General features: G+C 40.0%; 1 protein-coding gene across 1 annotated transcript in view; it reads right to left on the reverse strand.

Annotated features, from left to right (window-relative positions):
• The window catches only part of DOCK10 (dedicator of cytokinesis 10), a 287,983-nt gene that overhangs the window by 50,317 nt on the left and 224,294 nt on the right, over positions 1-13,372 (reverse strand). Inside the window, 4 exon segments of the mRNA XM_017850274.1 lie at positions 531-627; positions 3,065-3,148; positions 7,495-7,641; positions 12,907-12,978. Of these exon segments, the coding sequence (XP_017705763.1) occupies positions 531-627; positions 3,065-3,148; positions 7,495-7,641; positions 12,907-12,978 (400 nt within the window).

Here is a 13,372-nt window from a genome sequence, read left to right on the forward strand (position 1 = left end):
CCTCATAGTTTACTCATTACTTGGTAATAAAGTATTTCATGCTCCTAAATAATTTTATTATTTTATTTGCATCTTGATGTTTGATTAGTTTTTGATGTCTACATGGGTAATACTCTCTACCATAACACATATATTTTTATATATAATATTTATAAATTATATAGTACTTCTCCTCCCTATAATTTTATGTCTCAAAATCAAAGGAAAGCTGTCTTTTGGAGCCAGTAAGGTGCCTCTAGGTTCAAATTATTTGATTTACAATCATCAGGTTTATAATTTTGTTGGCCTTCTCTTTAATAAAAGGGAAACACACAAAATTGAGGAATATGAAACTGCATTCATCACCACATGCCAACAACTTCTTTTGCATTTTAATTTGATTCTGATTACCTGGGTCTGATACCCATGTGACAGCTTCAAACAAATTTATGACTGAGGAAACAGGAAAATAATAATAAACCAAAGGTAAAACGAACAAACAAAAGCATTCACTTTGCAGGAACTGATGAAAATTCTGGGAATTTTATTACCTGGAATGTTTGCTGATCTTATGGGCAGACACAAAGGAATAAAGTGTTCATGTTGACATACTTCTTGAAGAAAATCAAATTTATACTGACACAAGGTCTGAAAGAGAGGCAAACTAAATGACTATGACTTACAGGCCACAAAACTGAATAAAAACAAAGAAACAAAATCTGCACTTGAATCTTATCCTTAAAAAGAAAAAGTAGTTACCGTACACTTGTGGGACCACTAGGTAATTAAGTTGAAAGGATTTTATCCCCTCTGAACTCTTAAGCTCCCTACTTTTGGAAACTGGTCACTGCCTCCTCAGGAAATAATCCCATTTGTAACCTACGTGTAGCGTCTATGAGATAAGATCCTACTGAGTCATATTTTGTAACTTCTTTTAGCATGTACTGTGACACATTTATTCTGAAAAAAATTTCTGCTGTAACACATGCACAGAATTCTCTCAAAGACTACACTCAGATAATGAAACAGACCTCTACAATGAGCTCCTACCATCCAGAGCTAAGGAAGACAATGGTGTGTATCACATAAAATTAGAGTGAAACTCTGTATGCTACATGTTCTCATAATACATTATTTAATTCCCCTTTCCTCCCTGCCCTTGGAAATAAGTCTGTCTTTCTAATAATGTTTGAGTTAGACTGAGATAAATGGAGTACAGGCACGGTCAAAGTCTACTGTAACACAGAAGTAAAGAAAAGCCACATCAGTAGGAAAAATTAGCATGTTCCTAACTGCTCTATTTTCACTCTTACGCATGCTAAGTAACCATGTTTTAAGACTAAGTTCGATGATCATCATTATATTCATTAACCTCAGCTCACCAAATAAAATATGTCCCATTTACTCAGATATTTTAGAATTATATCTTGTGGCAACTTTAGTTAATAATTTAAAATACTGCCATTTCTAAAAGGATAGTATTTGGCTTAAACTTTTGTACGTCAAAGTGAACAGGAACATTATTAAATTATATTTTAACTATTTTACACTGAGAACATTCTCTTTGGTCTTTGAAAATATATAATTTAGGTCTGATGCAATTAAATGGATATTCTGCAGATTTCATGCATGAGAGGAGCACAAATGAAGAATATACTTTCAAAAAATATTTAGCGGGAGAATTGGATTTTCAAAACCAAATGACATAAAATCATGTAACTCCAGTCAAAAGTAAATCTCCACTGCACCCCATCTCCCAAAAATAATGTTTAAGCACCTAAGCATGACATGAAAGGCTGTAAGAATCTCATTATTTATTTTTGGCTGGTCTAAATCTATTGTACTTTTCAAATACCTAGATAATTTCCCCTTGAGGACTGGCCTTCTTCACAGTGGGTAAAGGATAACAGAGAATTGTTAATTCATATGCCCTGTCTTCCCTCCTTAAGAGGCAAGCATGTGACCCAAAGCAGGCTGCTCACACGCTTCCTCTATGGAAGGTGAATCTGAAGCAGAGTGTTGGGGGGAGAAAATGGCTTCAGTTGATTCATTTAAGCAGATGCAGCAGCACCCTGGCCAAATGGTTCTTCATTTGCAATTATTGTCAGGCCCCACATAACATTTTGGTGAAAGACCATATATACAATGGTGGTCCCATACAATGAGAACAGAGCTATATAATGGAGTAGGATATATACCAGCTGGGTTTGTGTAAGTACACTCAGTGATAATCACACAGTGATGAAATTGCCTAACAATGCTTTTCTCAGTACGTGTCTCTGTCATTAAGTGACGCATGACTGTATTCCTTGTGCTTGAAAAGGCTTGGCCCCTGCTCTTTTCAAAGCCTGCTTCTGCAGCTGCTTCATCAATGCTGTTTACTCCCAATATCTTCCCAGTCAATTCCCTTTTGCTCAAATTGGAGTCAGTTTCTGTTGCTTGCAACCCAAAGAACAGTAATTGATCCAACTTTCATCATCTGGCCCATTTCCAGTCTAAGTTCTCTCCAGCATATGTCATAACCATAGCTCAGTGGTTCTCAAACCTGGGAGTGCGTTAAGAATCACCTAGAGGTCCTGTTAAAACAGACTTTTGGGCTCCATTACCAGCAGTTCAGTTCCCAAGTGATGCTACCTCTCTGGTCTAGGAACCACTGCTCTAGAGTTCTCTTTACATCTCCCCAACATATACCCGTATTTGGGTAGGGCATTCAACTGTCCCATTTTGCCCAGGACTTAAAGGTTTCCAGGGAAGTAGGACTTTCAGTGCTAAAACCAAGCCAGTCTAGGGCAAACTGGACTATAGGAATTGTAGCTACAAAGAGCCATTCTCTTCACCACCCACAGGAAATAGAAATGAAATGTAAACACTTTCATTCCACTCTCCTTTGTCCACATTAAGGGAGGACTTGGTAGGCATACTCAGCAGATGAACCATTAAAAGGCTGCCTCTCCTTGGCATAGAAATCACTTTCTGATACAGAGAATGGATAGGTTAATGACTTAAGCAGGTATCCACAGAGACTACTTTATTTATTTACAATGCCATAGTTTAGAAAATGATCACTCCTGTACATGGTTCTTACCTTGAGGTCACCGGAGGAGAACATGCTGATGTAATTGTTGACCATCTTAAACACATATCCTCGGTCCATAAACGTAAAGCAACGCTAAAATAGATACAATTCTAAATTCAAACACTTTTACTTGAAGAATCTATTAAAGATTTTAGAAAGTATGATTAAATATATTGAGGTAAAATAACACTGAACTAAATGTGTTGTATAATTAGGTATTTTAGAAATCTAAATATGTATAAGCAGTCATCCACATATGGCAACTAAAATAACGAAAATTTATATTAAAAATGAAAATGAAATGAGGCAATATACTAACACAGAATAGGTACATTTAAAATTCAGAAGAAAACAAAATTGAAAGAAAACAAAATGAAAGTATAACTGAACAAAACAAAAATATCAATCAGAAAGAGAAGGAGAAAAGAGCCCTGGGGAAGTCTTTGGCAAAGATGCAGGGCTGTTTGACTGCATGAAGGAGGGACTGGTGAGTCCCGTCTTTGAACTAGTCCAAAGCAGGGATGGTGACTGCTACATCCCAGAGACTGTGGCGGCTACTCTGCAGATAAGACCTGTGAACTTTGAAGGAGACCTGTCTCCAGCACTCATAAATGGGGACTGTGGGGAGAAAGTGGTGCTGGGGAGTAGAAGAATCAACTTGAGGTTTCTTGACTGTGAAGAAAGACCTTCTATGTGGTCAGCTTGGCATCCTCTTTCCAAGGGGGCAGTGAGGGTGAAAGGGGGTCATTCCTAGGGTGAAAGGTCTCCAGAGTCAGCTCTTTTCCTGCAAAAAGCCCTCCCTCATGTCTGGCTTCACCAAGTATAGTGTGTCTCTCTTGCCCTGGGCCCCCTGGATCTGATCTGTCCTAGCATCTTCTTGACCCTTAGGGGCAGTGGCTCTCTTGCTTATGGATGAGGCCTGGAGGGGCCTCTCTCATTTTGTTTTAAGATAATTTATATTCATCTTTTATATTAATAGAAAATAAATTATAGCAGGTTTTGGTAAACTATGGCCCATGGGCCAAATCTGGCCCACTGCCATTCTTTTTTTAAATAAAAATTTTATTGGAACACAGTCACACTCAGTCCTTTACATAATGTGTATAGTGAATTACTGTTTTTGTGCTGCAGTTGCAGATTTGGGTAGTTGTGGCAGAGACTGTATGGCTTACAAAGCTGAAAATATTTAGTATTTGGCTCTTTACATAAAAAGTGTGCAGACTCTTAATTTAGAGGATAACTTATACCCTACCAAACTTTTTTCACAGTTTGGTTGAATAAACTAAGGACCAAATATTCTAGATTATCTGTTAAAATATGTGATAATAAAAAATTTATTTATTTTATTTCACCAACTGTGAGAGCAATGAGAATTTTACTTCACAATTGGTTGGGAGATGAGTTATGAACCTTCACATTGCAAAACAAACCACATGAATGTCTTGTCCTTTCCTTATATAATTTACAAAACCACTGCCCCCCCCCCCCGCCCCGTTTTCTTTTTCACCTTGGACGCTTTTCCTTTGCCCCCGTGTTAGACCTTTAGCTCATGTGCCGCCAGCAGCAAATTTTGCACAGAGGAGCTCTATGGAAAACATTCATTTGTTTCAAAAGCACAGACTATTTAAGCCAAGTAGAGGAGATATGAAGGGTTTTCCCTTTTTAGAGACTTGCTTATCTATCCTTATCTGATATTTAGAGAGAAATACCACAGATGTTTCTTTAAACATATTTTGCTAACAAACCAAGTCTCTCTCTAACATTAGGTGATTTCCAAATGGGTTTCAAAAGCTCATTGAAACAAAGCAGTGGTTAGTCAGGCGAAAGGGCTAAAAGATATGGCTATCCAATCAGGAAAATAAAAATCAGAATGAATCTGTCTTTGCTCCCATCTTGGTATTGTGCTTCATAAACAGAGTGTCTAAATAGGTATGTTCAGATAAGTAGAGCTGTGACCCAGGTGGGCGGCAAAAAGAAAAATGACAAAAGCTGCATTCATTTGAATCCTATCTACTTCACTGAGAGAATAGTTGAGAAATGTACCAGCTTTTTGGCATAATTGCTGAAAAAATACTACTTTCCCATAATGTGGGCTAAGGGAGGCTACCTTTTAACGCAGAACATTTTTACATGCCCACACACTGGTTCCCAGACATTCTTCTTGATTCTTGGAGACCAATTTTGAGCAACCCGTGGAGTGACAATAATATTTTAGTTGTTAAATTCCAATGTTGACTAATTCACAGTAGTTGGCTGCTAATGTAGACTTCAGTAACAAAAAGAGGTAGCAGTCATTTGAAGCCCCAATTGAGCAAACAACTACTGTTTGCTGGAAATATAAGAGATTTATGACATCAGCACTGGGAGTGGGCTGTGTTGAGCAGCTGAAAATTCAAACGTATTGGACTTGCACCAAATGACGATGTTCAGTTTTACATTTTCAAAAATCACTTTCTTTTCCTTTCTTTTTTTCTCTCCTAGTTCAAATGATTCATCTAATACGTGTTCCAATTTTGTTTTAATTTTATGTGTCAAATAAATGCCATTAAAACTTCAAATTAGTAATAAGGAGGGCAACTATGGGGTCTCTTCCCTTTTTTAGAGACTTGCTTATCTCTCATTTTTTTGTAGTTTAGGGAAGAATATTTCAGATGTTTCTTGCAATATATTTTATTTGCAAACTGAACTATATATAATTCTTTCTAAGTTTCCTAGTAAACAACTAGCATACCAATAAACTTTATTCCCATAGGTCTTAAAATGTGGTAGAAAACTACAGTAATTTTTCCCCCCTGTAAACTTTTCCCCTTTAACACTTATTCTTGTCTCTTTCTGGAAGCAAGAAAAAAGTAAAAATCAGAGACAAAACCTTGAAGAAAAAAATAAATTCAGGGTAAGAACACATATAGTGTATAATTTGAAATAGTTTTTAACACATTAAAAAAGAAATTAGGCTGGATTAAAGCTCTCCACTGACAAGTTGGGCTCGTTTTCCACTTCTATAGGCTTTTAACTATATATTATTAGCATTTATTTATACACTCTCCCACCCACCCATAGGTTCTGGTGACTACCATTAAGAAACAAGTCAGATGACTTCATAAAGGTTACAGTAGTCAAGAGTTAGACAAAAGAAGGAGGCACAGAAAACTATTATCTTTCTAACTGCATGCATCATCTGTTAAATGGTATACTGTAATTATGTATCTTAGTTTTTTCTTTGACTTTGCGTTTCTTTCCTCTCAGCTCAATATAAATGGTTGTAACCCAATGAAATATAACTAATTTCCATACATATCCAGTTTAGTAAGTAGTTGCTCAATACTTTACTTGATAATTTTTCTTTCATGGGATCAGTGTGATCTTTTCATAATGTAAAAAACAGCCTGGGTCAAGCTTGGTGGCTCACACGTGTCATCCCAGCACTTTGGGAGGCCAATCGCTTGAGCTCAGGAGTTTGAAACCAGCCTGCACTACGTGGCAAAACCCTGTCTCCACAAAAAATACAAAAATTAGCTAGGTTTGGTGGTGTGTGTCTGTGGTCCTAGCTACTCAGGACGCTGAGGTGGGAGGATCGCCTGTGCCCACAGAGATTGAGGCTGCAGGGAGCTGTGATCACGCCACTGTGCTCCAGTTTGGGTGACAGAGTGAGATCCTGTCCAAAAAGAAAGAAAGAAAAAAAAAAGAGTCTGGAGATAATAAACAAAAATGCTAAATTCCTGAAGGTTTTCCCAAAGTGGCTATTTGGTATCACTGTCAGACCTAAAGCCATTATAACATCACTTTCAAGGGCAGAAATGCCCGAGAGACTATTACTGCTGTAGTGCAGCTTCCCTTTTAAAAATTTCATTTTTTCTCTTCAAATATATTTAGAAGTACTATGATTTGACTACAGTCAAATGGATACTTTGCTCTAACCTTAGTTTTCTTTTTTTTTTTTCTGTGAGACGGAGTCTCGCTCTGTCACCAGACTAGAGTTCAGTGGTGTGATCTCAGCTCACTGCAACCTCCGCCTCCCAGATTCAAGTGATTCTCCTGCCTCAGCCTCCCGAGTAGCTGGGACTACAGGCACGCGCCACCTCGCCCAGCTAAGTTTTGTATTTTTAGTAGACACGGGGTTTCACCATGTTGGCCAGGATGGTCTCTATCTCTTGACCTCATGATCCGCCCGCCTCGGCCTCCCAAAGTGCCGGGATTACAAGCGTGGGCCATCGCACCCGGCCCTCTAACCTTAGTCTTTATTCAATAAAACTTCAAATTGGAAAAAAAAAATTAAAAAGTATTTCAAGCAGGAAAGATGTATAAATGAAAGTTTTCATCTAACAGTGCTGGTTTTGATTTTTCATCATACATGAAGATGTGAACTGATGAACGTTTAGACTGTCTTGCATCCACCAACACGGGGCCTTGAATAGAACTGTGATCTCATATAACTGTACCTTGAGAAATCTGGCAACGCTGTGGTTTGCCCTTCTCGTTTCTTCAAGTGCATCCTTGTATTTCCAAATCACATGGTCGGATAGGACCATGACAAGATTGTCCAATTCATTTTGATAAGATTCAGGAAATCTCTGAGGCCGGGGAAGCTAAGGAAAGAATGGATTATTTCTTTATAACGTGGCATGTGAAATATTAAGCCGAGGAAATATCAATTGAAATATTTCCTTTATTTTATAGGTCATCAAATTAAAAGAATCCTTTTGAAAACTTGAAAGCAATAATAAAATAAAAGCCTTTTAATTTCAAGGTCATGATTTCCATCATTTTTATTTAATGTTTCCTTCAATTTTGGTCAATTAAATTTTCACATTATAAAAAAAGTCAGTCATAAATGTTAATTGCAAACTATTGAAACAATGTAGCAATGTACAAAGTAAAACGTGAACCTTTTCTGTGACCTCTCACATCTTACTTCTCCGCCTTCCCTCTCAGGGAATAGCTACTATTAATGGTTTAATGAACATTATTCTAGATATTTTGGACATGTAGTTCTCTATTTTATTTTATTTTATTTTATTTTTATTANCTCTATTTTATTTTATTTTATTTTATTTTTATTATTTTTTTGAGATAGAGTTTCGCTCTTGTTGCCCAGGCTGGAGTGCAATGGCATAATCTGGGCTCACTGCAACCTCCGCCTCCTGGGTTCACGCGATTCTCCTGCCTCAGCCTCCCGAGTAGCTGGGATTACAGGCGCCTGCCACCCGCCCAGCTAATTTTTGTATTTTTAGTAGAGACAGGGTCTTGCCATGTTGGCCAGGCTGGTCTTGAACTCCTGACCTCGGGTGATCGACCCACCTCGGCCTCCCAAAGTGCTGGGATTACAGGCGTGAGCCACGGCACCTGGCCCCTCTATTTCGTTTTAAAATAAATTATTTTGATTTTTTTACAACTAGGAATTCCCCCAATAAACAACTCTAAGAAATTAATAAATGAATAACTGAATGAGTACAGATATTGGTTTGAAATGTCCTCTGATACATGGTGAGTCCCAGCTAGTTTTAACTCCTTGGTCTTAGTATAAGACACAGTAAAGAGGCACCAGGGAACCTCACAAGTCAAGATAAAGAAGGGCTTGGCTGTGAGATGACATTACATCCACTGAATAAAGCTCTGTGGATCCCAAAAGACCATTTCAGGTCCAGAAATCCGGCCCTCCTGTTTGGACTTCTGCATGTGAAGACAATGTTTGAGGCAGCTGAGTTCTTCCAACCCAGACTCTGCCTTTTTTTTTCTTTTTCTTTTTTTTTTTTTGGAGACAGGGTGTTTCTGCGTCACCCAGACTGGAGTGCAATGGTGTGATCTCAGCTCACTGCAACCTCCGCCTCCTGGGTTCAAGTGATTCTCTCACCTCAGCCTCCCAAGTAGCTAGGACTACAGGCGCCACAAATAGCTTGGGGAAAGTTTACTATGAATGCTTTGGTGTCAAAAGATAATATCAGGGCTGGGCACAATGGCTCACGCCTGTAATCCCAGTACTTTGGGAGGCTGAGGTGGGCAGATCACTTAGGCCCAAGAGTTCCAGACCAGCCTGGGCAATATGAAGAAACCCCATTTTACTAAATATATATCATTATCTATCTATCTATCTATCTATCTATCTATCTATCTATCTATCTAAAATTAGCTGGGCTTGGTGGCCGTGCTTGTAGTCCCAGCTACTAGGGATGCTGAGGTGGGAGAATCACCTAAGTTAGGGAAGTTGAGGCTGCAGTGAGCTATGATTGTGCCACTGCACTCCAGCCTGGGCAACAGGAGTGAGACCCTGTCTCAAGGAAAAAAAAAAAAAAAAAAAATGGGCCAGGCATGGTGGCTCATGCCTGTAATTCCAGCACTTTGGGAGGCCGAGGTAGGTGGATCACCTGAGGTCAGGAGTTGGAGACCAGTCTGGCCAACATGGTGAAACCCCATCTCTACTAAAAATGCAAAAATTAGCTGACTGTGGTGGCATGCGCCTGTAATCCCAGCTACTTTGGAGGCTGAGGCAGGAGCATCGCTTCAACCCAGGAGGTGGAGCTTGCAGTGAGCCAAGATCGTGCCACTGCACTCCAGTGTGAGTGACAGAGCGAAACTCGGTCTCGAAAAAAAAAAAAAAAAAAAAAGATGCTATCAGGTCTTTTCCCACTGTGATGATTAGAGATGGTTAGAGAGTGAAAGGTACAGTGCTCCTGAAAGAAAACTAGGGTGTGAGGGTTACCACTGAAGGGGGTCGTGAAAAGCATACCTCAATCGGGGAAGACAAACTGCTGGACACAACCATGCTGGCTATTATCAGTTCATTTATTCTTAGGCTGCTCACAGGTGTGTTTTGTGACCTGTCTATACAAGCAGATGCATATTGGTGGGAACTAGAAGAGAATTTTAGTCCAATCCACTCTTCTTACAGATGAGAAAACAGGCACTGAGATGTGAAGCGTCATTTTCATCAGCTAACAAGTTAGTGACAGAGCAGGAATTTCAACAGTGAGGTTTCCTGACCCCAGTAGAGCTTAATGACAGAGAGAGATGAACCATTTTTATCTTTGTGTTAGATTTTCTCTCCCTCCCAGGTAGGAGGCTCTCATCTCCAGGAGTGGAAAGCAGGTACAGCAGAAAAGCAAACACAGGATTTACGAGTTAAGAGTTATGGAACTCTACAGACAATTAAAGGTCCAGCAAGGCATTTCTGTCATACTAAGATCAAGGCTGTGGTTAGAAAGACCTGGGGCCTAGAGCATGGATGAGGACCTCTGGATGGATGACTCTGAGGAAGTGGATCTGCATACTTCCCTGAAGCCTTAGTGCTAGCAGAAGTTTAATTCCTCCCCATTAAGTGTCAGCACTCTTCCCATGCAAGATGATATTGCAAAGGCTTCTCCCTGCTAGAAATCAGGCAAACCCTTGAGGAGTTGTCCCGCCTCTCCTTGTGGTGATCAGGATAATACCTGGAGGTTAAATCCTAGCTTAACCCAGCTGGGGGCTTGCTGGTCCTAAAAAAGCAAAAAAGAGAATACACCCAAAGGGGCTATAAAAATTAGCTAGCATGTACCACCAGGAGGTAGGGCAGAACCTCTGCAACTGGACATTGAAGATGTGGGCCAGAAAGTAAGGGCAACTTAGAATACATTGACATGGAGGTGCTTTTTCAGAACATGCAATTAAATAAGGACTCACGGGATGAGCAACTCACTGCTAGGGTTGCTCTGAGAATCCAGAGATGGCCTACTTTAAAAGTGAAGTGGAAATGTCTGGTTGTCCTGGCAGAGGATAGAGGAAAAAATAAAGAGGTGGCGGGAGATGGATATGCGGGAATGGATATTAATTGAGACCGGAAGATCCACCAGCGTATCAAGTTCCCCAGGCAGGCCCAGAAGACAGCATGCACCACGGCCATCAAGAAGGTGCTGGGGACCAATATCGTTAAGAAAGTCATGGGTGTTTCCCATCTGTTAGCAGGAGCAGCAGTCACAGCGTTGGCTCATGAGCAGCCACGGGGATCAGGGATCACCAAAACAACAGAGGCCATGTGCTGTGCTTCATGTTAGGAGCCAGGAGGCTGTGAGTATCATGACAAATGGTAAGACTGGTGGGGAAGCCAAGAGGGACCAACTCTCAGGGAGTTGTAGAGCTGGTTAATGATGCCTGGAACTCCTAGGGACAAAACAGACAGCAACCAGCAATGGTGGTACATCATATTAACAAAGAAGGCAAGAATGGGCAACTGGAAGATGAGAATGTTCATTCTAATGAATAGTCATGGTTCCTTTCTCTGTTCCTGGACCTGAGTCACAATTCAGATCTGGTACACATTGACTGAAGAGGTGATGGAGTCCCTAAAGGAAAGCCCCCGCTGCAACAATGCAGTAGGTACATAGTGTAATGAGTCTATCATTTCTTCTCCAGAGGGCCCTGTAGCCATTTACTCAGGCTACTATACACTGAGGAGAAGGGAATACAGTTCAAAGACTGTTGGACACAGGATCTGAGTTGACACTGATATCCAGAAATGAAAAGCATCACCATGTCTGTCCTGATAGAGTGGGCACTTACAGGGATTAAAAGTGGAGTCCTGACTAAAGTTCTGTTAACAGTAGATCCATTGGGTTCAAAGATCTCCCCCAATAGTCATGTAACTGGTCCCAAATGTATAATTTGTATTAATAAAATTGGCATTTGGAGTAACCTTTCATGGGGTGCTTGGTCTGTGGAGGTAGCCTAGAGGGAGAGGCCAGGTGGGAGCTTCTGACGCAGCTTCTCCCCCACCAAAAGAATAAATCAAAACAATATCACTGTACACCACCAACCCCACCTCATGCAGCATTGTTCTGATTTACTCTCCACGTGGGGCAAGGGCAATGCCAAAGGTCTTCCCTTGACCCTACCCACAGTGGGGGCTGAGAGAAATGTGTGTGGAACTCAGGTGATCTACTTGGCTGCTTCTTGGTCTTCCTCACTCCATTGTAACTGTGAACGGCCACATGTACCAACTGTGGTGTGAGTAGAGTATGACGACCCGAGGCTGAGACCACTCTAGAATGAGGGTTTGGGTTACATCACCAGGTGAGTCACCAAGACCTTCGGAGCTGCTAGCTAGGGTGAGAGGGATCTAGGATGGGGAGTTGTGACGGGAGATGATGAGTAATACGTAGGCTCCTGAAAAGCCATGGCAGGGGCTGTAGTTAATTCCATCAGGGTCCCTCTTCTAAGCTTCCTTACTTTCAGGAGGAGAGGCCCATGGGAACTGTGGGGAAGCAGATTCATGAACATGTACAATATGTCATGCAAACTTGGACTGTGGCAGCCAGGAATGTGCATCGCTCTAATGTTCCTTCAAGACAGAATCTAGTGGGAGGACTATAAAGAGCTGCTGTATCTTGGGATCTGCTCCAGCATTCATGCCAAGGCTACCCTCTCCCCAGGCTGCTCCCAGTCAATAACTTAGCTTGTGGAGGTCCTAGAGTCAGATGGCCTCCCCAGTGCAGGGTTCCTCTAATGACAACTCTTTGCTCTCAGACTTCCCATCAGCCCAGCTAAAACCTTATCACTGTGAGACTCTTCCTAGCCAATCCTCCTTCCTTCCCCCTTTTCATTTACAGGCATCAGACTTTCCCATTTGTTTTTCCTGTTCCTTTTATCCTTTATAGTTACTTCCCTCCAATACATCTTTTGCATTTCCAATATTGTCTTGGTATCTGCTTCTGAAGGGCCTCTGCAGATGTACACAATCATTTCTCCTACTTATAAAGTAATTATTGTAAATTGCTAAGGTTTATAAAGCAAATAAAAATGGAACTAATGACAGCATAATCATTAGTGCAATTGTTGGATAATACTGTAAACATATTATAATATTATATTACTGATGTTCTTACCTGGATTTTATTTGTGTCAATCAAGTGCTGTGCCATCGATTTTAGGATAATTGCAAAGAAGAACCAGGAATGCTATTAGGAAAAAAAAGGCAACAAGACGTTTATTATCCTATGGTAAAATAATGATAATTTTTTTCTTTGTAATATGTAATATACTATAACATTGTTATGTTAAAATATATTCTTTGAAACTAAATGAATTAGAGCAGTAAAATATTCTCTATTATAGTGGGATGATTTTTATCCCACTATAAAGTGGGATAAAAAGTTCTAGTGGTAAAAGTAAATGTCAGACATTTCAGTTTCTCAATCCTCTCAAAAAACATTTAAACTAAAACAAGTTACAAGTTTACTTGGCATGACTGACTAAGCTGTTATTTTACGAAATATTTATTCAAGGGATGTTCTAGTTGTTTCACTTAGTGAAACAAAACTAAACAAACTTTTTTTTTTCTTTTCTTTCTTT

Source organism: Rhinopithecus bieti, unplaced genomic scaffold (genome assembly GCF_001698545.2).
Source record: "Rhinopithecus bieti isolate Rb0 unplaced genomic scaffold, ASM169854v2 scaffold_33374, whole genome shotgun sequence".
Classification (NCBI taxonomy): domain Eukaryota; kingdom Metazoa; phylum Chordata; class Mammalia; order Primates; family Cercopithecidae; genus Rhinopithecus; species Rhinopithecus bieti.